A 23929-nucleotide genomic window follows, 5' to 3' on the forward strand; every position below is an offset into this window, starting at 1 on the left:
GGTTCTGGCAAATGCCAGAGGGGCTGCTATAAGGTGCCATAGAATGTCAGTATTTAGTGGGCTGGGCTGATTGGGCCTCTGTGTACCTGAAATGCCAGGGCCTATTTTAAAGCTCAGTCCGGACCTGATGTGCAAACAAGAGATCTGGCAGCTCTTCAAATCTCCATTACCAAATCTGTAGTGCTGTGGACCCAACAAGCGGAAATATACAGATATGTGCACATGCGAAGTGGGGTGGAAGGAGTAGTTACGGGGGCCATCTGGCCTAGGGGCACCTATTTTATTAATCTGGGAAAGAAAGAAGCTTCTTGTGAACACGCCTGCTATAAATAGAAGTTTTTCGACCCAAACCATCACAGCTTCGATAAAAGAATCAACTATTAAGACTAGTGTGATGTATTATTATGACTATATTAGCTCGTTTTGAGAAAAGAATATACAGCTAAAGCAATAACCAGACAAACTGATCTACATTTCCCATAACAATGAACACCGTTGGAAAGCATGTCACAAATACCATCACAAGTACCATATACAAACGCAGTGCAGTTCTTATGAATGATAATATCCTGGTTTCTATCAAGGTTACATGCTGCATTTAAAACAGATTTGATGAAAAAACAATGATCGGCAGGTGAACTTGCAGCATAGAAGAGAGAGAAGACTAATTTTTTTAAAAAAAAAAATGTTTTCTTTTAAACATGTTGAAACAGATGTTAAATAAATATACACCTTATATAGCCAAAAGTAAATGGAGATCTGAATTTTAAACATCTCATTCTAAAACCAACAATGCAAAAAGTTGTCTCTTTATTGCTAAAACAGACTCTCATTTACATATACCGTATATGCCGAGATTTTCAGCACCCAAAATGTGCTTGAAAATCCTACCTCGGCTTATACGCGGGTCAGCTGCCTTACCGGTGAATTTGTAGGCCCGCAACCCATCCATGGGACCCCGATCCTAAGGAGCCAACAAGGAACATCCCCCTCCCAGCCAGAAACACGCCGCGAAGAAAAGCGCAACAGCGCAAGGAGTGTGTGTCACGCTACCGGTGATGCGCACGCTGACGTCATCAGCTCAGCGACAACTCCGGGCCGTAACAACTCCGGGCCGGCCCCCCGCAAAAAATCTTGGAGGGGCCCGGCGCCGGCTGCAGGAAGCAGTATCCCCAGCTCTCCCCTTCTGCCTGCCAGCATCTCCGGGCTGCCCCTACCCCAGCGATCGATTAAACTTTGAAGGGGCCCAGCAGCAGAGAGCAGCTTCCCCTCCCACCCACTAACAACTCTTTGAAGGCGATCAGCGCCTACTACAGGGAGCAGTTTCCTGACTCTCCCCTCCCATTGGAGCAAATTTACCGGTAAGGCAGCTGTCTTCTTAATATATCTATTTCATCTACCAGAGGTTTTTTTTATCATTGTACTATGAATTAATGTTTTAAGCATCATGGCTTGATTTTTAACATTAAACCGACTGTTTGATATTTCTGAGACTTTTCTGAGTTGTGTCTAGGCTTATACTCGAGTCAATAAGTTTTTCTGGTTTTCATAGGTAAAATTAGGTACCTCGGCTTATACTCGGGTCGGCTTATACACGAGTATATACGGTAGTTTCACAATTCATCTGCTTCAAAATGAACCACAACAACGGTATAACAATATTCACTGCAAGAAATGTCTATTGCAAATAAATTAACTAGGATAGTAAATGAAGACATAAATTAGTACTCACCTTTTCAGCACCAATGGGGGTCCAGGTCACAAATGCAGACAGCAACAATATAAACCCCTATATAAATCTCAGCAAGAAAAATACAACAAAAATTTGAGTAAAGTAAGGGCAATGACACACAAAGCTACAAGTAGCAGCTATTTACTGTGGCTACAAAATGCCAGGGATGCACCGAATCCACTATTTTGGATTCGGCCAAACCCCTGAATCCTTCACAAAAGATTCGGCTAGATCCCGAATCCTAATTTGCATATGCAAATTAGGGGTGAGAAGGGGAAAAAATTTCCTTGTTTTGTGACAAAAAGTAAAGGGATTTCCGTCCCTGCCCCCAATTTGCATATGCAAATTCGGATTGGCTGGGCAGAAGGATTTGGCCGAATTCGAATCCTGCTGAAAAAGGTTGAATCCCGAACAAAATCCTGGTTTCGGTGCATCTCTACAAAATGCCAAAAAAATACTCCCACACGCAGGGGGTTATTTATTAAAATCTGAATGTAAAAATCTCCCAATGCTGCAAAAAGCCAGAATCTGAAAATCCGCCATCCTAAACATGTCGAGGTCCTGTATAATCAATGGGAGGGGCACCTATCTCAATTTGAAGTTTTCATGGTCTGCACCATTTGTGCAAATTTGAGCCATTCGAGTTTTCGCTTGATATCAAGTTTTTACGCGATCCAATTAAATTGAGTTTTTTTAATATAAAATATGACATAAATTTGGATTTCTGTAAATAACCACCATAGTGTTTTAGCAGAGACAATTAGCTCTATTGTCTATTTTATGCTGTGACAAGTAGCTGGCTACTAGTAGCTCTGTGTCATTGCCCTTAAAGTAAATAATAAAGACGAGATCAATACAAAAAATAATATGCAAATGATGATACAGCAATGCAATAAATGTCTCTCAATCTCAAATCCACAAATCAAGCAGATAATGATATAAACATATAAATCATAGAGCATACAAAAGCATTTTTTGGTCACCTGTAAAAAAACAAAAAATGCTGATGCAGATAGTAACAAGTAAAAATTGTCAGCGAGTCCCCCCACTTTGCTCCTTGAGTAATGACAATGGTCATAGAGTGACCTGTGTACAAAGCAAATGCACCACATAAACGTGGCCTCCGCTGATGCCACTCATCTCCACCACTATATCTTCACCAAAACAACCTTAACACACAAACACAGCAGATATGGCACAGTAGTGACTTGCTTGTCACAGCAACGATCTAGATCCTGAAACAGGAGAATTTTTTTTTTCACATGAAGGTAGACCGCTACTGTCTGATTAAAAATGATCACAACAACAATATAAATTCCTATGTAAATCTCAGTGTGTTCCTATTGATACAAATATATTTTTATCGGGTAGAACTCTTTTTAAATTAAAAGAATGCAACAAACTCCGCAAACAACAAGTTGGGCTCATTGTAAGAAAAAAAAAAACATTCAACAAACTCTGCTAATTGTAAGAAATAAAAATACTGCAAATATTCGACTACAGTAAAAATGCATAATAAAAATGAGGAAAAACAAAACTGAACATTTGCAATGATGATATAGCAATACCATAACGTCTTGCAAGCAGAAATCTACAAGTTAAGCAGACAATGATATATAGTGAATAAAGTAGCCCCTATTGTAAAATATAAGGATATTATAAGTTACTGAGGGTTTCTATGACAGGTCATGGAACTCCAAGGTTACTTTTAATATCATATTTTGCAACAGGGAGTACTTTATTATAATACACAAGTTTTACTGAGACATGTGACAGAAATTACATCACTAAGGTCTGATTATAACTGATGACATCACTAAGCACCGTTTATTAGGATATAATTTACAGGATATTCATGGCTCGTGTATTATAAATACATATGTCCAAAAACATATACATTAGCAATAGTTTATTACCTCCTCTCATTTTAAAAGTATGTGGTCATCCAATATACTTTTATTAGCAATTGTAAGTTTCTTATAAAAAGAAACCAGCTGCTATAAACAACATTGTGTCAGCACAATAATGTATATTGGACAACGGCTTACTTTTCAATGTTTAATGTATAAAAGAACCAATTAAAATGCATAAACCTACTACCACTACAAAGCAAGAATGATTCAGTATTACAGATATTCCACTCTGACATTTTCTCCACAGCAAAGAGAGTAATAAAATCAAACTATAATACAATATATTTGACACTTATCTTATCCCTCAAGAATACAGGGTTTGAAACAGAGCTGGCTTTATTCCCCCTTTATTGATGTGATTCTATTTTTAATCTTTTTTCAAATTTAGGGGCAAAAAGAAATCCCCACAGTTTACCAGAAAGGAACTTTCCAGCTCTCTTTTCACCCATGTAGGTGCACATTTATCAAGTATTCTCTATTCTCAATGTTTGATTAAAAAAAAATAAAAAAAAAATACCAACAAGTCAATGAAGAGTTTGGTTTACTCCTGGCAAGCCAGGTTGAGTTCTACTTTGACTCTTTGATAAAACTGTATCCCGTTAGCTTCTAGAGCAGTAAATAGAAGTTACAGGGACATTTGTCTAGCATTGCTCTCTGCCTGAGGAAAACCGTAAACAAAACACCCTGTGTACCAGGGATCTAATGCGAGTACCTAAGGTAGCCATCCCTAAGTAAGCTGCCATTGTTGCTTTGGAACTAACAATTGCATTCTGACTTACCTGCCCTGTACTTCTTTCTGGGGTTTTCTTCTTAACTTTTGGAACAAACCAGTCTTTCCTTGGCATGCCTTGTTTAGCAGTCGCTGTAGGAAATACATTTACACATTAATAAACCCTAAAATAAAATCTATAAGTGAAAAAGCTTAACTGCATCATGGGAACAGCATACTCCCACAGTACCAGGCTGTTCTAGTCGGCGTATCCCCAGCAAACCTACTGCTGTTGAAAGGGGTGGTTCATCTTTAAATAAACTTTCAGTATGACGTAGACATTGATATTCTGAGACAATATGGAGTCTTAATTTTCTTTTCAGCAGCTCTCCAGTTTGGTAGTTAAACAGCTATATGGTTGCTAGGGCCTTATTTACCTTAGCAACCAGGCAGTGGTTTGAATGAGTAATATGAGAGGAATGAATAGGAAGGCAAGTATTAACCCTTTCACTGGCAGCTGATTTGGCACTTTTATCGCCAGACCATTTTTGAACATTTTGTGCTCTTTCAATTTAGGGGCCTTTCCTGGGACATTCTTTTAGTTTACCCAGGAAAACAATATACTGTATATTTTATATTTTTTTCAGGACAACCTCAGCTTTCAATACATGCTAGAATTTTGATGTAATTCTTTAAAAAGGCTTCTAAGTGTCTAAAAAAATGAAAAAAAATAAAATCATATTTCCCATAACACAAATATATCAGAAACAATGTATTTCATGTTCAAAAATACAGCAGATTTGGAAAGATATAGATATAGATAGTTTTATGGAGATTTCTCACTTGTATAGGTCAAAAACACAAAACAAACTTTAGTAAAATGTGTAATGTGTGTGTAAATGATGCATGTATGTATGTTGGTCCTTTGCTTTTCAACATGTTTATTAATGACCAGGCGGAGGGCACTGTAAGTACAGTTTCTATTTTTGCTGATACTATATTGTGCAGAACTATAGGTTCTAGCAACGGGGAATGATCAAGAGTTTTTTGTGGATATCAAGTTGTCCAATTCCGGGTATTTCCGTGGCCATTAAAGCAAATAAATACGGTCTTGCATTAACAAAGGGCAGAAGAATGAAAACATAATACTGACCTTTATAGGCCTCATCTGGAGTATGCAGTGCAAATTTGGGCTCCAGTCCTTAAGAGGGATATAAATGAGCTGGAGAGAGTGCAAAGAGGTGCAACTAAACTCGGTAGAGGGATGACTGACAAATTAGGATGGCAGACTGTCAAGGTTGGGGTTGTTTTCTTTGGGGGGAAAAAAATGTAAGGGGACATTATTATACTTTACAAGTACATTATAGACAAATAGCCATTTTATACCCATAAAGAGGATCACTGTACCAGAGGCCACCCCTTTAGAAAAGAGGTAAATAACTTTGTAAAGAACCACCTACGTTGCTTCTGATTAGTGAGGACAGTGAGGTTGTTGAATGCACTGCAGGATGATTTTGTGATGGCTGATTCAGTTAATGCTTTTAAGAAGGGCTTGGATGATTTCTTGGACAAGCATAATATCCAAGGCTATTGTGATACTAAAGTCTAGTTAGTGTACGAGTATATTTAATTTATGTGGGGGTATGGAGGGGGGTGTGTATGGATGCTGTGTTTCCTTTGGAGGGGTTGAACTTGATGGACTTTGGACTTTTTTCAACCTGATCTAACTATGTAAATGTGTAAAGAAAGGCTACCTACAGTTTCTGTATTCAGGGGGGTCCTTGGAACATTGAGGGTCCCAGGATCTGCAGAGCCTACGCAGTAGAAGTGAGTGGGCAGTTGCTGAAGTTGGGATCTTACATCTCTGTGCGTTCCTGCACTCCTCCATGCTGTCCAGGTTAGAAGTTGGATCCTGTAATGATCGTGTGGGTGCCAGGGGCATAGGAAATGTGGGAAGCAATATTTCTACACTTTCTATATTTTACATGTAATACATGTTGGAATGCAACTTCCAGCACAACTCCTGTAGCCATGGGTCAATGGTTGCCTTATTGAAATTTTGTGGACAACATATTGCAGTCACTGCCGATTTCCTGCAGGATCTAGGATGGCACATGACCGTAGATTCACTCTTAGATTCTTCTCAGAGAGAAGTTTTGGAGTTACGCTTAAAATTATTCTTGTGCAATACAAATTTTCTTTAACCTCTTCCCTGCCACATGTCATCAGTAACAGCACAAAATAGAAAGCCACTCAGGTTCTTGACAAAAGGAAAAGTCCTTGGTCTATGGCACACAAGAGTTAATTTAAGAGAAAGGAAAATGGATACATGAAAAACAAATATTTTATTTTCATAAAAAAGGATTTTTTTTTACACAGCAAAAGTTGCCTGCAAATCTACATTTGTTTACAGAGAATATAAATTACATATAACATATAGAAAGTGTAGAAATATCACTTCCCACATTTCAATCAGAGTCTGCAAGGAGAAAGGTCTTCAGCGTTCGGTATAGGACAAATATGTACAATGACAAAACAAACAGGCCACTATATTTGGCAGAAATATAGAAACAGAGACAGGCCACTGTGATACTGCAGGGGAATATGCACAATGTGAGAACATGTGCTCTACCTTAAATATCTAAGAACAATATAAAATGGACAGGAAAGCAGTCACCATAGAGATATCACAAGAGCTGTCACACAGCAAACGTGATGCACAAAATATTTTCTCTTCCAGCATAAATTAAAAAAAAACAAAACAAACTTTTGAACATATTTGTATTTGGCAAATATACGAAGGATTTAGTAGTTACAGAAAGTGCATTAGGTAATTTGTAAACTTCAACGTATTCTGTACAATAGTGTTCATACACTTAACCATATTTTAAACCACATCATAGCAGTTTTGTTTTACTTGGCTAAGGCTTCACCAACAAGTCGAATAGAGATATTTCCGGCGTCTGTCTGTACGTCCAGAATTCCCTCGTATCTGCCGGCTGAGGTGGGTTTGAATTTGACTGGAAGGTTGATATAGTGATGGGCTCTAAAGAAATTTTTTTTTAAAAAAAAAAAAGTTACTTTTCTGGTATATTGGTTCTGAAATAAACAGGCAAATGGTCTGTGCAATTAGAATGAGTTATTAATAGAACATCTGTATAAGCAGCTATTCTCTGCATCTAGACAGCACCTTCCTATAGTGATTGCCTGCAATTCACTTACCGTACTGGGCAGCAGCACAGTTAAATTTGGACCTTTTGCAATGGCTTTTCTTCACATAGCACCCAGCAGCGGCTTAACTAGACATTACTGAGCCACAGAATATATCATTTTTCAGGCCCCCAAAATGTCTAGAGGGTGACGTTTATTTATTAATACTGTATATGAATTAGGGCCTCATAGGGTCCTTATACCTCATGTGTCCCCCTGCAGCCACAGGGTCTGCCTTATCAGGCCCCTGGCACCCATATGACTGAATTTGCCCTTCTTTGCCCTTTATAAATCGCCTAGAAGGAACAGTTGGTGTTTTTAAGAGATAAACAATTTGCAAGTACCTGTAGTAAGGATTTCAAATGCTTATCAGTGGCCAATGGATGGAGATTTATAGCATTTAATAGTAGTTAAAGTATAGGCCTTAAAAGCCCATTACTGTATATACTCAAATTTCCTAGCAGCAAGGGAATATCTATTACAGGTATGGAACCGGTTATCTAAAATGCTCGGGGACCATGGGTTTTCCAGATAACGAATCTTTCTGTAATTTGGAACTCCATACATCTAGTCTACTAAATAATCATGTAAACATTAAATAAACCCTATAGACAGTTTTGCTTCCAATAAGGATTAATTATATCTTAGTTTGAATCAAGTACAAGGGACTGTTTATTAGTACAGAGAAAAAAGGAAATAATTTTTAAAAACAATTTGATTATTTGGATAAAATGGAGTCAATGAAAGATGGCCTCTCTCAATTCAGAATCTGCCTAACAGGTTTCCAGATAACTGATCCCATACCTGTATAAACATTTTCCATTTACGCTTATTAAAGCTTAGAAGAGAACACTTGGAAAAATAAAGGTACAAAATAAATGCTTTCATTTCTCAAGCTAAGGTCATACGTCAGGTTTCTCTACCGATGGAGAAAGGAACCAATAGTGCCTGGTACCACTGCCCTGTGTGTAGTAATATGCATCATGAGGATCCATACGCATTTTCTTGATGAAATCAGCCCTTTGCATGGAAGATTCCACTCATGTATGTTACTACACATAAGTTGTACTGAAATTAGCTAAATACATGGGTATTTCCTACCTGATGGTAGTGGTGGTAAAAACAATCTACTCCATTTCAGCATTTTTGAGGTCACTACTGCTTGTCACCACTAAACAGTATGTGCTTTAGGAACTCCATATTTCCTATTTAATTAATCTCTGGGAAACAGACAGGCATTTTGACCTCACCCGTCAAAGCGCCCTACGGTAATATTTCTGAAATTATCAAGGGAATCTTTAGTATATCCCCTCACCGTCACTCCCTCAATCTCTCTTCAGTATACCCCCTCTCAAGAATGTCTCTCCATATAGGAGACCGCTTACAAAGTTTCATGTACAAAGAGATTGCTGAGAGGGGGAGAGTAAAGAGCAGCTATTTGAGAAAAGGTAGAGAATTTGTAATGGATTCTGAAATGTTCTTATTTCCATGGATGTTTTTTGATACTTTGATACAAGTTTCCTTTAAATATGTTTTGAGCATAAGGCAAAAGTTGCACTATTTCAGCCCAAAGTTGCTCCTGCTAAGAGGGTCTTTTTTTTTTTCTTCTTACCAATACAGAACACTGGTGACCAAAATACAGACAAGCAATGAATCAGCAATATGGTACTGGTCCTGTTCAGTAACTTCAATGGAGACGCATGTGTAATGTGTTCGTGTTCAGCAATGCTTTGTTTGGTCTCCAGTCAATCAACCTTACACGGCACAATACTTTTTTTTTTTACTTTCCAAGGGAGATCACTCTTGTATGTTCAGACTTTTACCAAACAGGATTTTAAGTATTGTAAATGCAGACACCTCTGCAGTTAAAATACATATACACCAAAAATTAAATTAGTACAATATTGGCATAGATTAACATTATATGTTTGCACTTGCATGCAATTCCAAAACCACAGCACACAACATAGAATATAAACATGCTATGCACTTATCTTAGAAAGCCTCTCTCTCTCTCTCTCTCTCTCTCTCTCTCTCAACAGTTTAAAGGTATATGCAAAAGTTGATAACGGCACAAACCATATCATCATATTTTTAAAACAAAGACTGATATTAATATTTTTCTGTAGCAACAGTCTTGAAATGGAGGCCTCCTTCCAACAGCCATATTGGATGCTGGATGAACGGAGCAATTCCATCACTACCTCTTCTATGTTTGATCGCCAACCAAGACATAGGATGTAAAGCAAGGTGTCTGATAAGTCCAGGTTTGTGGCACAAATCAAAACTTTTTTTTTTTTTTTTTTTTTTTTTAAATCTTTATAATCTTACCTTAAAGAATATTTAGAATGCTTCAAGTGAAATGGATCCTTCGGACTAACAAATTTCAGCTGCAAGTATATATAAAATTCTTTTAAACGCACACATATCATGCAAAATAACAGCAAAACAGACAATCATGCTACCAACACTTTCCAGTCAATCCCATAAATAAGAGGTTAGATAATCTTGCGGAAGAATGGTAAGTATAGTAAGTAATTATTAGTTATGCGTTTCATGCACATTGCAAGTAATGCCCATTATATACTGACTTCAGAATATTTGTTCATATTTGCTTAATTAAAATTACCAGCATAATTTAGGTACCAAAAAAAATCATTAGTAAATTTGTAGGTTCTTAAATACATTTTTGTAAAACCATTTTGTGGGATAGACAAAAGAATAGGTTTCCATAATCAGGGATTACAGAGCCAGAGAAGAATTAAGAATACCACAACAGTCATAGCACTGGCTCTAAAGGCAGGTAGTAGAATGGAAAAGAGAAGAAAGGATGAAGTGTGGGGGGAGGCAGATGACAGCACAATCGAAGACAAACTCAGCAAATATGTTTAAGGACCAATAACATAAGATTAAAGTGATTATGTTTTTACCCTGCACTAGCTTTAGAAACAATACTATAGTTTTTATGAATAAGCTGCTGTGTAGCTATGGGGGCCACCATTCAAATTGAATAGGGCAAAAAGGTTAATTTTTTCCAGAGCAGATAACAGCTAAACTGTGCAGAAAACAATGGGTTTAGTCTTACACAGGAAGAAAATCAACTTTTCCCCCCTACAGGGCAAAAGCCTACTCTGTTTTATTACCTGCATTTTGGCTACAACTGTTTTAGTGGAAGCAATTCAAAGTGTCCCCTATGGCAAAGTAGTCTTTGGCTTTTTGGAGTCCTGACAAAGCGGAGACCATTTGAGCCCTCTTTTATCCAAAATTGGACAATAGTTGTCAAGACATTGGTTTTACAAGTACAGTTCAATCTGTTGACAACGTATCTACAAATAAATTGTTTAACCCGATAATTTCTCCCCCATGTGTAGTTTTTAAAAGTATTCATAGGCTAATAACATACAGTATTCGACTGACTGGCCAGGGGCAATGTGGATGAACTGTATATTGCCTCTGAAGATATTTTCAAATGTGTTAAACCCATATTAAATAGATATTTGACTGGATTGCTAGGCCAGCACATGTGTGTACAAAAACCATACAAATATCTTACAAGAATAGCTTGGTGTACACATCCCCATATAAGACAGTACAAATAAGATAACAGGATTTTTTGATACTCACCGTTAAATCTGTTTCTCTGTAGTCATAAGGGGGACACAGGGACCGATGGGGTTAAGCTCCACCCTCCAGGAGGCAGGACACTTGGTAACAATTAATTAAGGGGCGTGCCGTGCTTGGCTTAACCCCGCACACAGTGCTCAACACTCAGTTTGTTCCAAAAAACATATTAACCAGTATAACTGAACTATAACGTATGACAGAATGAAAGCCAGGGATTATCCTGGACACGACCATCAGGTCAACGGCTCGTCTTAGGGCGGGAAGCCCTGTGTCCCCCTTATGACTACAGAGAAACAGATTTAACGGTGAGTATCAAAAAATCCTGTTTTCTCTGTCGTCTTAGGGGGACACAGGGACCGATGGGGACTTAACAAAGCAGTCCCAAAAACAGCAGGGTGGGACGAGCCAATTTAACTGATTTAGTGGAAGATAGACTGCAAAACCTTGCGACCAAGGGAGGCCTCAGCCGACGAAGTTTTGTCAAGTCTGTAGAATTTAGTAAATGTATGAACAGAGGACCAGGTAGCTGCTTTGCAGATCTGATCCAATGAGGCAGCATTGCGCCATGCCGAGGAGGCTCCCATTGCCCTCGTGGAATGAGCCTTGACACCTTGAGGTGGTGCCCTACCTTTTGACAGGTAGGCTTGACAGATGGTCTGTTTGATCCATCTGGCGATGGTAGTCTTTGATGCTGGTAAACCTTTACGAGGTCCGGAAGGAATAACAAAAAGAGCTTGAGATCTCCGAAAGGGCTTCGACCGTTGAAGGTACCACCGAAGTGCTCTGACTACGTCTAGATTGTGAAGACGTCGTTCTTTGTCATTATTTGGATCTGGACATAGAGACGGAACTATGATTTCCTGATTGATGTGGAAGGAAGACACAACTTTGGGTAGAAACGAAGGAACCGTCCGTAAAACTGCCTTGTCTTTGTGGAACACCAGAAAGGACGGATCACAGGATAGTGCACTCAGTTCAGACACCCGTCTGGTTGACGAAATTGCCACTAGAAACACAGTCTTGTAAATGAGCCATGTGTCGGAAATAGAACTCATGGGTTCGAATGGAGGGTCAAGTAGAGCCTCGAGCACGAGATTAAGGTCCCAACCCGCGACGGGCGGTTGAAATGGAGGACGGACGTGAGCCACTCCTTGCAGAAAAGTCCGTATGGAGTCCTCTGTTGCAAGACGATGTTGAAAAAGGACAGACAATGCAGATACTTGTACTTTTAATGAGCTGAGTTTTAGACCTAACTGCAGACCACGCTGTAAAAAGGACAACACTCTAGGTATGCTGAGTTCTAGAGGGGGCAGGTTGAGTTCTTCACACCAACTGTAGTAGGAACGCCACACTCTGTGATAAGACTTGGAAGACGTGGGTTTACGTGCTTTTAGCATAGTAGAAATAACTTCGTCTGCTATCCCTTTTCTTCGCCAGATGGATGCTTCAATAGCCATCCCGTCAAAGCGAACAGTCCGGGATTGGGATGTGTCAGTGGACCCTGACTGAGCAGATCTGGTCTGTGTTGTAGTCGGATCGGTTGTTCTATGGACATCTCTTGCAGATCGGAGAACCATGTTCTTCGAGGCCAATAGGGAGCTACCACAATCACCGTGATGGTTGATCTCCTGATCTTCTTGAGGACTCGAGGCAACATCGGAAGAGGAGGAAAGACGTATGCCAGGTCGAACGACCAAGACTGAGTCATGGCGTCCACTCCCTCCGCCATTGCGTCTCGGGAACGAGCAAAGAACCTTCGAACCTTTCGATTGGCTCTGGACGCCATGAGGTCGATCTGTGGAGAGCCCCAGAGGTTTACTAGCTCCATGAATGCCTCCGGATGAAGTTCCCATTCGCCCGGATGTACTTGGTTTCGGCTGAGAAAGTCTGCTTTTATGTTGGCCACCCCTGGGATGTGAATGGCCGACAATTGTACTTGGTTGGATTCTGCCCAACCCAGTATCGCCTGTGCTTCCTTTAGTGCAGCTTTGCTGCGTGTTCCTCCCTGCCGATTTATGTACGCCACTGTTGTGACGTTGTCGCTTTGGATGCGAACTGGGTTTTGGTGCAGGCGTTGTGACCAATGGAATAGGGCTAGTCTTACTGCTCGCAATTCGAGTACGTTGATGTGAAGTTTGGACTCCTCGGGAGACCATTGACCTTGTGCAGATAGGTTGTTCCACGTGGCCCCCCAGCCTGTGAGGCTCGCATCCGTGGAAATTACACTCCATTCTGGGCTCGCCCAGGATTGGCCCACAGCCAGGTTGTCCATCTTCAACCACCACAGAAGAGTTTCCCTTGTCGTATGGGAGAGGTTGATCACTCGCGACAGAGGACCTCCTTTCCAGGATGACAAAATGTTTGCTTGTAAATCTCGTAGGTGGATTTGAGCAAAGGGAACTGCTTCGATGGTTGACACCATGAGTCCCAGTACTTTCATTGCCATGTGGACGGTTGGTCTCTGGTGAGACAGGAGGGACTGTACTTGATCTCTGATCTTGTGCTGCTTGTCTTGTGGAAGACAAACCATCTGTGTCATTGTGTTGAATTCCAGGCCTAAGAATATCATCTGGTGGCTGGGCTGTAGGTTGGACTTTGACCAGTTGATGGTCCAGCCGAAGCTCTGCAATAGTCGAATCGTCTTGCAGAGGTCCTCCTTTGCCTTTTCTTCTGATCTGGCCTTCAGGAGAAGATCGTCCAAGTATGGAGTCACTGAAATGCCTTGGAGTCGTAATGTTGCTGCCGTTACCGCCATAAGCTTGGTGAACACCCGTGGTGCTGACGAGAGTCCGAACGGAAGTGCCACAAATTGGAAGTGTTGATTCGCGAATGCGAATCGGAGGTATTTCTGATGGCGGATCCAAATTGGTACATGAAGATATGCGTCCTTGATGTCTAGGGACATCATGAGCTGTTCGTGCTCCATGCCTCGTATCACTGATCGGAGTGTTTCCATCTTGAAACGAATGGATCTGATAAACTTGTTGAGCAGTTTGAGATCTAAAATTGGTCGGAAGGATCCGTCCTTCTTTGGCACTATGAACAGATTGGAGTAGAACCCTGAGAATCTCTCCGGCTGTGGTACTGGTACAATTACTCCAGTGTGTTCCAGTTTGGAAATGCATTGTAAGAATGCTCGTGCTTTTGTGGGGTGTGATGGAACCCTGGACATAAGGAATTTTCGAGGGGGTGGGTTGGTGAAGTCGAGATGATAACCTTCCGTGACTATCTCGTTGACCCAAGCATCTGAAGAGTGATGGATCCATACCTCCCGGAATCGAAGTAACTTGCCCCCTATTTGTTCTAGCGATTCCGGAGGGGGTGCCCCGTCAGGCTGAGGTAGACTTATCTCCTGCGGGTTTTGTGAAGGTCTTGTTGGGCTTCCATGGGGTGCGAGTTTTATCGTTGGTCTTGTTACGAAAGTGTGACCGTCGTGGTGGACTGTATTTGCGTGTGTAACGTCCGCTTTGGCCACGAAAAAACTTTCCGCGTCTAGCAGTCCCCATAGACCTACTCTTTGCCTGAGGAAGGAAGGTGCTCTTTCCCCCTGTTGCTTGCGAAATGATTTTCTCAAGTTCTTCGCCAAATAACCGTTGACCTTTAAAAGGCAGTGAGGTTAAGGATTTCTTGGAACTCAAGTCAGCTGACCAGTTTTTAAGCCATAAGGTCCTCCGTGCCGCTATGGATAGAGCTGATGTGCGGGCTGTAATCTGTGAAATATCTAGGGTGGTATCACAGAGGTAGGCGGACGCCTCTGCAATTGTTTGTGCAGAGGACAATAGGTCAGTTCTGGGCACACCCTCTTGAATGTCTGTGACTAAAGATTCTGCCCATGCTTGAATAGCTCTGGATACCCAGGCTGAAGCGAGACAGGGTCTCAGGGTTGATCCGGAAGACGTGTAAATAGCTCTTAGGAAACCCTCCAACCGTCTATCCGACGGATCTTTAAAGGCCGCTGCGTCAGTTACTGGCAATGTGGTAGATTTCGATAATCTGGACACGGGAGCATCCACCATTGGAGGATTGGTCCACTTATCCACCAGTTCCTTGGGAAAAGGGTAGGACTTAGAAAATTTCCTTGTAGCTTGGAATTTTCGTTCTGGAGTGTTCCATTCATCTTGTATCATGTCCGTCAGCTGGTCATGCGATGGAAAAACTGTAGTGGACTTGTGTTGTCTCTTGAACAACCTAGATGTTTCAGCTTGTTTTTGCGCTTGAGAAATATTAAGTACTTCGAGCACCTTTTTAATTATGCCCTCCACATCGTGTTGAAAATCGCGATCTCTCTCACCAGCATGATCTTCCTCTTCTTCCCCAGAAGACTCGTCTGAAAGCGGTAGTTCGCCTTCTGATTGAGAGGAGTTTTGTTCTGCCGACAACTCGTCGGAAGATACATGTGCTAAGGAGTCGGCCTTAGAGTCATGAGAACGTTTGCGTTTTCCACTTGGTCTGTGACTAAACTTAGCCAAGGCTTTTCCCAGGGTATTAGCAATGGCCGGTAATCCTTGTAAGGATGCTAAGGACTGAGACAGTTGAATAGCCCAGGAAGGAGCTGGTATATCTTGCACTCGGCTGGGCCCCGGCTGTAGAGAAGGACTTTCTGACTCAGAATTTTCTGTCTGTGTCTCTGTTGGAACAGGGTTGTTGGAAGAAGCATTTTGAGCCCCCTGCCCCATTGAACAAGATCTGCACAGTGGCTCGTTCTGACCCCCAGGAATTTTAGATTGACACTTTGTACAGGCAAAGTAAGTCACCATTGCTGTTGTGGGTACTCTCCCCCCCGCCCTAGTGAATAATCCCACTGGCCTACCTTCTGCCATTGGATATCACCTGAGTGGGAAGCAGTGTGCGAGAGCTGAGTCAAGGTCCAGCTGTTGCAACTGTAAATATGGAGTGTGGAAAGTTCCAGACTACTCCCTTATGCCACCACTGAGCTCTAAACACGGAGGATGTCTTGTAAGCTGTTTGAGTCTCACTCCTGTGTGTTCCGCGCAGCCTGTCAGTCCTCCCGGTTGAGTGAGCGGGGACAAAATGGCCGCTGGAACGCATATGCGTTCCAGCGCGAGCGCGATCCAAAATGGCGACGCGCGCCAAAAGGAACAGGGCTCTGCAGGCGCCGGACTCCCCGCCCCTCCTCCATGTTAGCTGGGCCCCGTGTGGATCAGATACTCTCCCCCTGCAAAGGCTCCCTCTCCCTGCCGTCTGACTCGGTCCTACATCATGCGCAGAATGCGCAGTACAAGGAAGGGAGCCAGCGTGTCAGTGCCTGCTCTCCCCGGCAGCAGGGAGAGAATGACGCAATGTCTGTTTTCCCACTCCGGTTCCCTCACAGAAGGTACCGGGGGAGACACAAGCACAGGAGAGGAGGAAGGGAGGGAGGTATTGATGGGGGGGGGGGGGGAGGCGAGGGGGGGGTTAACAGCTGGTGCCACCGTAGCAGGAAGGTTACAGGCAGGTGCCAGCTTACTTACCTAATGGTAGGTTCACAACGGCCAGACCCTCTGCCAACCGAACGGAAGCCAGGCACTGTCTGGGTGGTCGGTATAGCCCTCAGGCTAGGTAATGACCCCGGTGAACATGAAATGGTGGGGGCTAACCAAAAGGATACAGGCAGCCCTGTTCCTGGTATCACCCCGGGTGCCAGCTTCAGCTAGCCGAAGAATCTTTCCTCACAGGGAAAATCCAACCTCCTGGTAGCAGGACACTTGAAAAACTGAGTGTTGAGCACTGTGTGCGGGGTTAAGCCAAGCACGGCACGCCCCTTAATTAATTGTTACCAAGTGTCCTGCCTCCTGGAGGGTGGAGCTTAACCCCATCGGTCCCTGTGTCCCCCTAAGACGACAGAGAAACACAGCACAGAGGATATTTTCATTCTCACTGGGTAAAACCACACAGAAAAGAATTTGCCCACTGGTCTGTGTGTAATTTATATTGGCTATACAGTGATCTAGAAAAAACATTTTCTATATTTCCCAACCAGATCTACAAAATAATTGAAACTGGTATCCTACCATAAATGTATTAAAAGAGTTATTTTGTAAGTTGACTTTCAATGTGCTGGATTCACCAACAAATGTATTAGGAAACGTATAGAGTTCTTCTGATGCATATACACCCCGGTTAGCTGCATCATGCCTGAGAAGGGAAGGAGAAAAAAAATAAAGAAATCTCTAAACAAGTGGTGAAAATAAGTGTGGCACTAAAAATAAAACAAATATATTGTTTATATATACATGATATGCCAATTTTTTTTTTAATGAACTTACAATGCTTTGAGAGAAGATGCCTCTGAGCCAGATCTTCTTCTGGGTTTAACTGAAGCTTCTGTTTTTATTAGTGAAGCTGCAGAAGGTTTATCGGAAAGTATATCTTCCTTAGGACACTGGAAAATAGAACAAGGACCAAACTCAAATGTTTAAAACTTTAAAATATGCACCTTTGGTGAACCAGAGCAGTTATGTTTGTTATTGCATGCCACTGACCAAAAGGTGATTTCTATATGAAAAACCAATAAGAAATCAGTCTTGAAGGACTAGTCATCATCAGTTTCCCTTGATAGCTAAATATTTAGATGCTGACAAAAGAGCAGGTTTTTCAGTGTGATTGGAGTTCACCACAGAAAAACTCACCCAATTTCTTTTCATTTCCGCCCCCCCCCCCATCATCAGCATTCACTTTGAGCTAACTTACCCACTTTGCACCCTTGGCCTTTAGTTTCATGGGCATAATTTGCCAAGTGAATATACAGTACTGTATTATATAAACAGTACTAGATTAAAGAAATAACTAGCTAATTGAGAGGGGTTGAAATACAGTTCTAGTATGCCCCCAAAAATTCAGACTAACCTCTCCACAGAGTTGAAATCTCACTTTGTGCTTCAAATGTGGCAGAGACACTGGATAACACTCGAGGTCCCAAAATTGTGCATAATCACCTTTATCTCGAGGGAAAAAATGAATGGCCACCTAGAAAATAGAAAGACATTAGTTCATGTAATAAGATGAAGAGGGGGTCTCCATTAAAGTAGAGTATTTACTACATTAGGGAAATGGCCCAGGTGCACAGCCCTGAGCCCTCAGCATGGGGAGCGGACAACCGTAAATGAATCTGGAGCAGGCACTCGAATAAAGGCAATCTTCCATCAAATAGTTGAAGTCAACTATACTATATATTGCCCATTATTCATATGAATACTATACATTATTTGCAAACCACGAAGTCTACTTATATGGCGCCGAGGCAGAGGACACAATAAATCTTTTTTACTTGACTTAAACTATTTGATTTAAGATTGCCTTTATTTGAGTGCCTGCTCCAGATTTATTTACATTACTTCATGTAGTCTCCACCAGTGATGTATTCCATTACTTGTTAATAGAAATAAAATGTCTTCTGTATGAAATAAGAATTTAAGAGAGTATACCTTTAGATTTTCATGAGCTGCAAGCACACCGGATACTCTAGAACATCTGAACGCTGTATACGTCGCTCGATACACTTCTCCACTAGGATTTACTCCCTTAAAGCACAGTAATTTTAGACACAATTTTACTCAGTTCTAGGCATGTGATTGGGGGGTCATCAAACAACAGTTAAGGGAAAAACAGATCACCAATATTTTTGAATATACATTCAGCCTTTTGCACTCTACCTTTTTGAGGTCTTACAAAAAAACATTAAATTGTAAACCATTTTATTTATTTATTTATTTTTTTACTGTTTTATTATAGCTTGTCATTAGTAAATGCAATTGCAAATGAAGGCAGTATTTAGAATTTCTTCAAGAAAAAAAAAAAAAAAAAAAAAAAAAATACCAAAACAAAACCACCACACTATTTAATAGAGATAACATTATTTACAAAATCGCAAGGCCTGGTTATGCAGGCCTGGATTTGTGGCAAGAAAAAAGGCCAGACTTCAGGTGGCAAGCAGCCACTATATGCCGGTGGCCTCCGAGAACACATAGTTTTGATGAAATGTAAATATTTTAACGTATCTTGAAACAAGGTAACCAAACAAGGGACCAGATTGAAAATAGCCATCAAATCTCTTTCCTGCCTAGTTGCCAGTGTGGCTACCTTGTGTCAAGTAAAGCACTAACAATGTGCATCATAGCAATGCTCAAACGAATGGGTGAAGCAGACGACCTGCCAAATGTTAGTATTTACAAAATACAAGCTCACCTTTACATAAGGTGGTGCAAAGGAGGTTAACAGCCATTTTAGGTCTTCATCCCCTGGATTCTCAATCTCCAAAAATGTCTCTAAAAAGAAATATCAATAGACAGCTAAAATGTACAGTACATTTATAATCCTAACACCATCTATGCAGTTTTCTCCTGCTTTGATGGTTTTATGGGGCAACACAATCCACAGATCCCTACAATCTCAAGTAAGATGAAGGAGGCTGGCACCAGAACATATTTAAGATTTTGGGACACATCCAGCAGTCTAGTACAGTGAGCTCCTTCGGGAGTAAAATGTTCTGCCACCATCCACACTGCTCCGCTCTCCGTGTCACTTCTTTGGCTTCCAGTGGTGCATCCCACACATTGGATCTAGAAACTGGAGCCTGCCTACTGTTAGGTGCTCCCCAAACACTTTAGCATAAGACCCCAGTGATAAAATATTTTGCATGAACAGCAACACGCAGTGACCGACGCAGTCAAGCCTTACCTGAACTTTCTCCAGCAGCAGTTTTGGGGAACATTAGAGTGCGATTCTTTATTTCGACTTTGGTTGAAGGAGATTTTGTGAATGGCTTTGCAATATGAACAGGTGTATCCGGGTGAGGGGAGAGCAGTCCACGTGGCTTGGTTGTGCTGGTGGATGTTGACAGGGCAGAATCTTCATTTATCTGCACTTTAATGCACTAGTAAAATGAAATATTTAAAGGCAACATATATTGGGTAAATCTCTTTAGAAAGAGGTTAGGCAAAGTTAAAGCAAATATTACAGTGCTATATAAACAATGGTATATGTATGCAGGGTAGTAATTTGCAAAAGAAGTTTGCAAGCACGTCAAAAATGCCTGAGGAAAAATAAACACTTTACATGGGTTATTTTATATTGCCTGGCTATTAATATGCATTCAAAAAGCCCTGCAAAATATTCCAAGACTCAAAAACATATGCGTTAGCAATTTTTACCTTTTGTACACTGTCACAATGCACATAAATCTGACCATTCCACGGAAGCAATGTTTGTTTCAAGTTCAGGGATGGGTTGGGGCTAACAAGAATAAGTACATAACTCCTAAATTTAAGCCAAAACATGATTATTAGTTGGTTTAACTGTATGCACAATTCCTTCACTAAGGAAAAGCAATAGTAAGATGAAAACATACTTTGGTTCAACGGTCCCATGTTGAGGTGTAATAGTAAGACAATGGGCTGGCCAAGACAAGTCAAAACGCAGCAACCTTGCAGAGCAGTTTTGAAATTTGATATGACCAGTACCTGACACACCACCTGTTCCACAAGGATAAGGAGGAAAAACAAATTAGTACATACAGTTTGTTCTGAAATTGAGACTATTTTTGTGAGATTAACAAGCAGGTAACGTAGAGACATGGAAATGTTACTTTCTGAACGAGCAATACTTACCAACAGAAGGCGCAGTAAGAAAAAGACACTCTGGTTGAACACTCCAGGTATCTTCAGTACTGACAGAGTCTTGGGGAGGCTCCTTAGCGAAATTAGGTCCCTGTGGGCCTTTCACAGGCAGTACATCCAAAGATGTGTTTCCCATGTTTCTTTCGGTATTTAATATAGCACTGAAATACATCATAACCTCAAACTCTCAATAGGGAGAAAAAATACCAATCATTTTTACATTATGTTTTGATTGTTAAGCTTTATGAGAAATGTCACATGCAGATTTTCCTTTGTTTTAGCTTAGCATTTGAAAGAAAAATCCAACAATTATTGATCATATTGGTTACTTTTATAATGAGACCCACAGTAACCTGCATATGGGTATGATTAAAAGTGTGGATTTTATACTTTGCGGATCTTGATAATGATCTTTATAATCACACTCTCTCTCTATTTACATACACATGCATAAGCACACTTCAATATTACAGTGTGTCTTTTAAAAAAAATGTGGTTTAAGTATGTGGTAAAGATGTGACATTAACCTTAAGAAAGTCTGAATCAACACACAAGAGAACACAGTAAAATCAGATAATCATTTACCTGTCCATAATTCGGTTAGATGTTGTCTGATAGTCTCCACCGATACTTGCCTCCACATTTCCAACAACAGAAACAATCATTTTGTGCATATTTGCATAGAAAAGCTGAATATCATTTGGTCTCTGGGGTAAATCATACACTGTGATTTAAGAATAAACAATTGTTGCCATGAGATAAGCAAGGTGTAGGAGGAATTGATGGAATATACACATATGTAATAAACATGCGGAATGCTTTCCTTCTACAAAAGTATATTTTTCTAATGCTTTTTTTTTTCTTTACTATAACGTGCCATCCCTTCTCCTAGAAGATTCCAATGTCTTTGATTTACAGATAAAAAGTTCATTATGTGGATATTTACCTTCAGAAATCTGTTGTTCACCAGGAAATTCTTCATCAAACCTTGTATTTTTAAGTAATGTATTTTCAGATATAACTTTTTGAGCAATTTCTGGCTTATGTAACAATGCCCTGGTAATGAGAAGTAATATAACACCATGATTAGTTCACACTGTTTTTAATGCTTACTGCTTATCAGATTTAATATGAAGGCAAATTATTGACCTAGGAGTAATACATTCAGAGCACAGTGCAGTGCAAATAGTGCAGCCTGTTTGGGCTACTAGGGCCTAATGATGATCACTTTTACTATACACTGAAAAGGATCATAAGCCAATTGTAGCATGCATTTAATGCTTTCTTATATGGAAGATGAATCTTCAGCAGGTCGGCTGGGGCAGCATCACCAACCCAAGGGGTACTTGGTAGTGAGCACAGTGCCGACTCACAAAAATTGCTATACTGGCAATGCATCCAGCCCAAGCCTGTTTAATGAGTACTACTCAAATAGAGGCCAACTATTCTAGATCTGTTTTTATTTAGTTATAAAGAAACTGCTCCTAGCAGAAGGTTAAATGTTTCTATCATTGAGAGGGAGGTGGGGTGAGGAGCCTAACAAAATCAGAGGGTGGGTTTGAAAGGGGATAGAGGTCATTATCTATAAAATTATATTTACACAAAGTACTAATTGAACTGCAGTTCTATAAAAATTGTAAAAAAAAATAATCACCTTCGAAACTGCTGCCTGGCTACTTCATCACCACAGAATAAGCACACTGTAGATATCAGGGCAGTGCTAGTTTGGCACAAACTTTCCTCTCGCTTAGTTGCTCTGCACGATACAGTAATTGTCTAAAAGGGATATATTTTTAATAAATAACCGCATTATAAGTTCAAGTACAGGTTTTGGTATACATAGATGAAGGTTAAACCGCTCTTTCCACTGCAGACATGGGTAAGGCAACATACCTCCTGTGATCTCTCCTTCAGTACAAACTTTTCAGGATATACATTCATCACATTTGGATCCATTGTAACACTCGTATGAAAGTCTGCAAAGCATACTACTTTCACATAAGCTGCTCGGGTACCAGTATTTTTAACGCAGAAACTGACTTTGCTCACTTGACCAGATGAAATACCACCAACTTTCACCATGTAGCTGTCTGATAGCTTTTTTAAATCTTCTAGAACAAGATTGCTGGTTCCACCATAGCCAGAAAGTGGTATCTAGAAAATGTAAAAGGCAAATAAATGTAATGCTGCGGTTTTAAAATACAATTGTTAACAGCTTGAAATGGATATTGGCTGGATATTCCTAGCTTGGTCATGTATGATCGAGAAATGAATAGCTGGACCTAAAACTGTGATATAAGAAATGTAGCAATATCTGAACATGAAGAGCATCTACAGTTCTCTGCTGAAAAATATGGTGGTGCTTAATACACCAATATTTATTTCTGCTCAGAAGGTTTTAGTTGTCTAGTATGTAATTTTCCTCAGATTTTTGCAGATGCATGAGATTGGATGCAAGAGGGTTCTTCCTTTGCACACATAACCCAGTTAATACAAATAAAGATACACTAAGGGCAAAGGCGCATAAAGTGTCAATCAAACACATAGGAAGCCAGTTCAATTGCAGCAAGTAGCAAGCTTATTGCAAGAGTGCAGAGGTTTGATTGACAGTAGAAATCTTCTGCTCTCCTACACTTTACAGTCAAGAGCAGTTTGCAGGTTGCTCAACAACCCCTTGGATGTTGCTCCCAGTGGCCTCAAAGCAGGTGCTTATTTTTGAATTCCAGCTTAGTTTTGCATAAAAAATAAGTATAGTGCAAAGCCTCCTGTAGGCTGCCAGTCCACATAAGGGCTACAAAACAGCCAGTCACAGCCCTTATTATGACATCCTCATGAACTTTTTCATGCTTGTGTTGCTCTCCAAGTCTTTTTACATTTAAATGTGACTCCCAAGTAAAAAGGTTGGGTACCCCTGGTTAAGAGGGTGCACTGGAAATAAACAAGTGGCAGAAACATTTTCCGGTCGAGTAAACAGCACCCAGACCATAGTTTTTTTATACAGCCTTATATTCTACTTGCATAGAGCATTCTGATCATTGCTACCAGAATTCAGTGCTACCAGAATTCTCACTAAACACGGATGAACAGTTCCTACAACAATCTGTAAAAGTGCCATAAGTTGCACAGA

The 23929-nt window shown here is 40.6% G+C and overlaps 1 protein-coding gene across 4 annotated transcripts in view; it reads right to left on the minus strand.

Moving 5' to 3' along the window:
• Positions 1-6680: 6680 nt before the first annotated feature.
• cep192.L (centrosomal protein 192kDa L homeolog) overlaps positions 6681-23929 on the minus strand; it is a 94046-nt gene continuing 76797 nt past the window's right edge. For 3 of the 4 annotated variants that reach the window (XM_041565456.1, XM_041565455.1, XM_018266528.2), the window contains 15 exons: positions 22696-22956; positions 22457-22578; positions 21749-21858; positions 21388-21526; positions 20794-20963; positions 20535-20658; positions 20338-20443; positions 19865-20060; positions 19373-19452; positions 18613-18708; positions 18035-18154; positions 17455-17570; positions 17200-17323; positions 9896-9954; positions 6681-7400 (listed from right to left, as the gene is read on the minus strand). In XM_041565456.1, coding sequence (XP_041421390.1) covers positions 7268-7400; positions 9896-9954; positions 17200-17323; positions 17455-17570; positions 18035-18154; positions 18613-18708; positions 19373-19452; positions 19865-20060; positions 20338-20443; positions 20535-20658; positions 20794-20963; positions 21388-21526; positions 21749-21858; positions 22457-22578; positions 22696-22956 — 1956 coding nt within the window. In that variant the 3' untranslated portion in view covers positions 6681-7267. 4 annotated transcript variants of the gene reach the window in all.

The sequence above is a fragment of the Xenopus laevis genome, chromosome 6L (genome assembly GCF_017654675.1).
Source record: "Xenopus laevis strain J_2021 chromosome 6L, Xenopus_laevis_v10.1, whole genome shotgun sequence".
NCBI lineage: Eukaryota > Metazoa > Chordata > Amphibia > Anura > Pipidae > Xenopus > Xenopus laevis.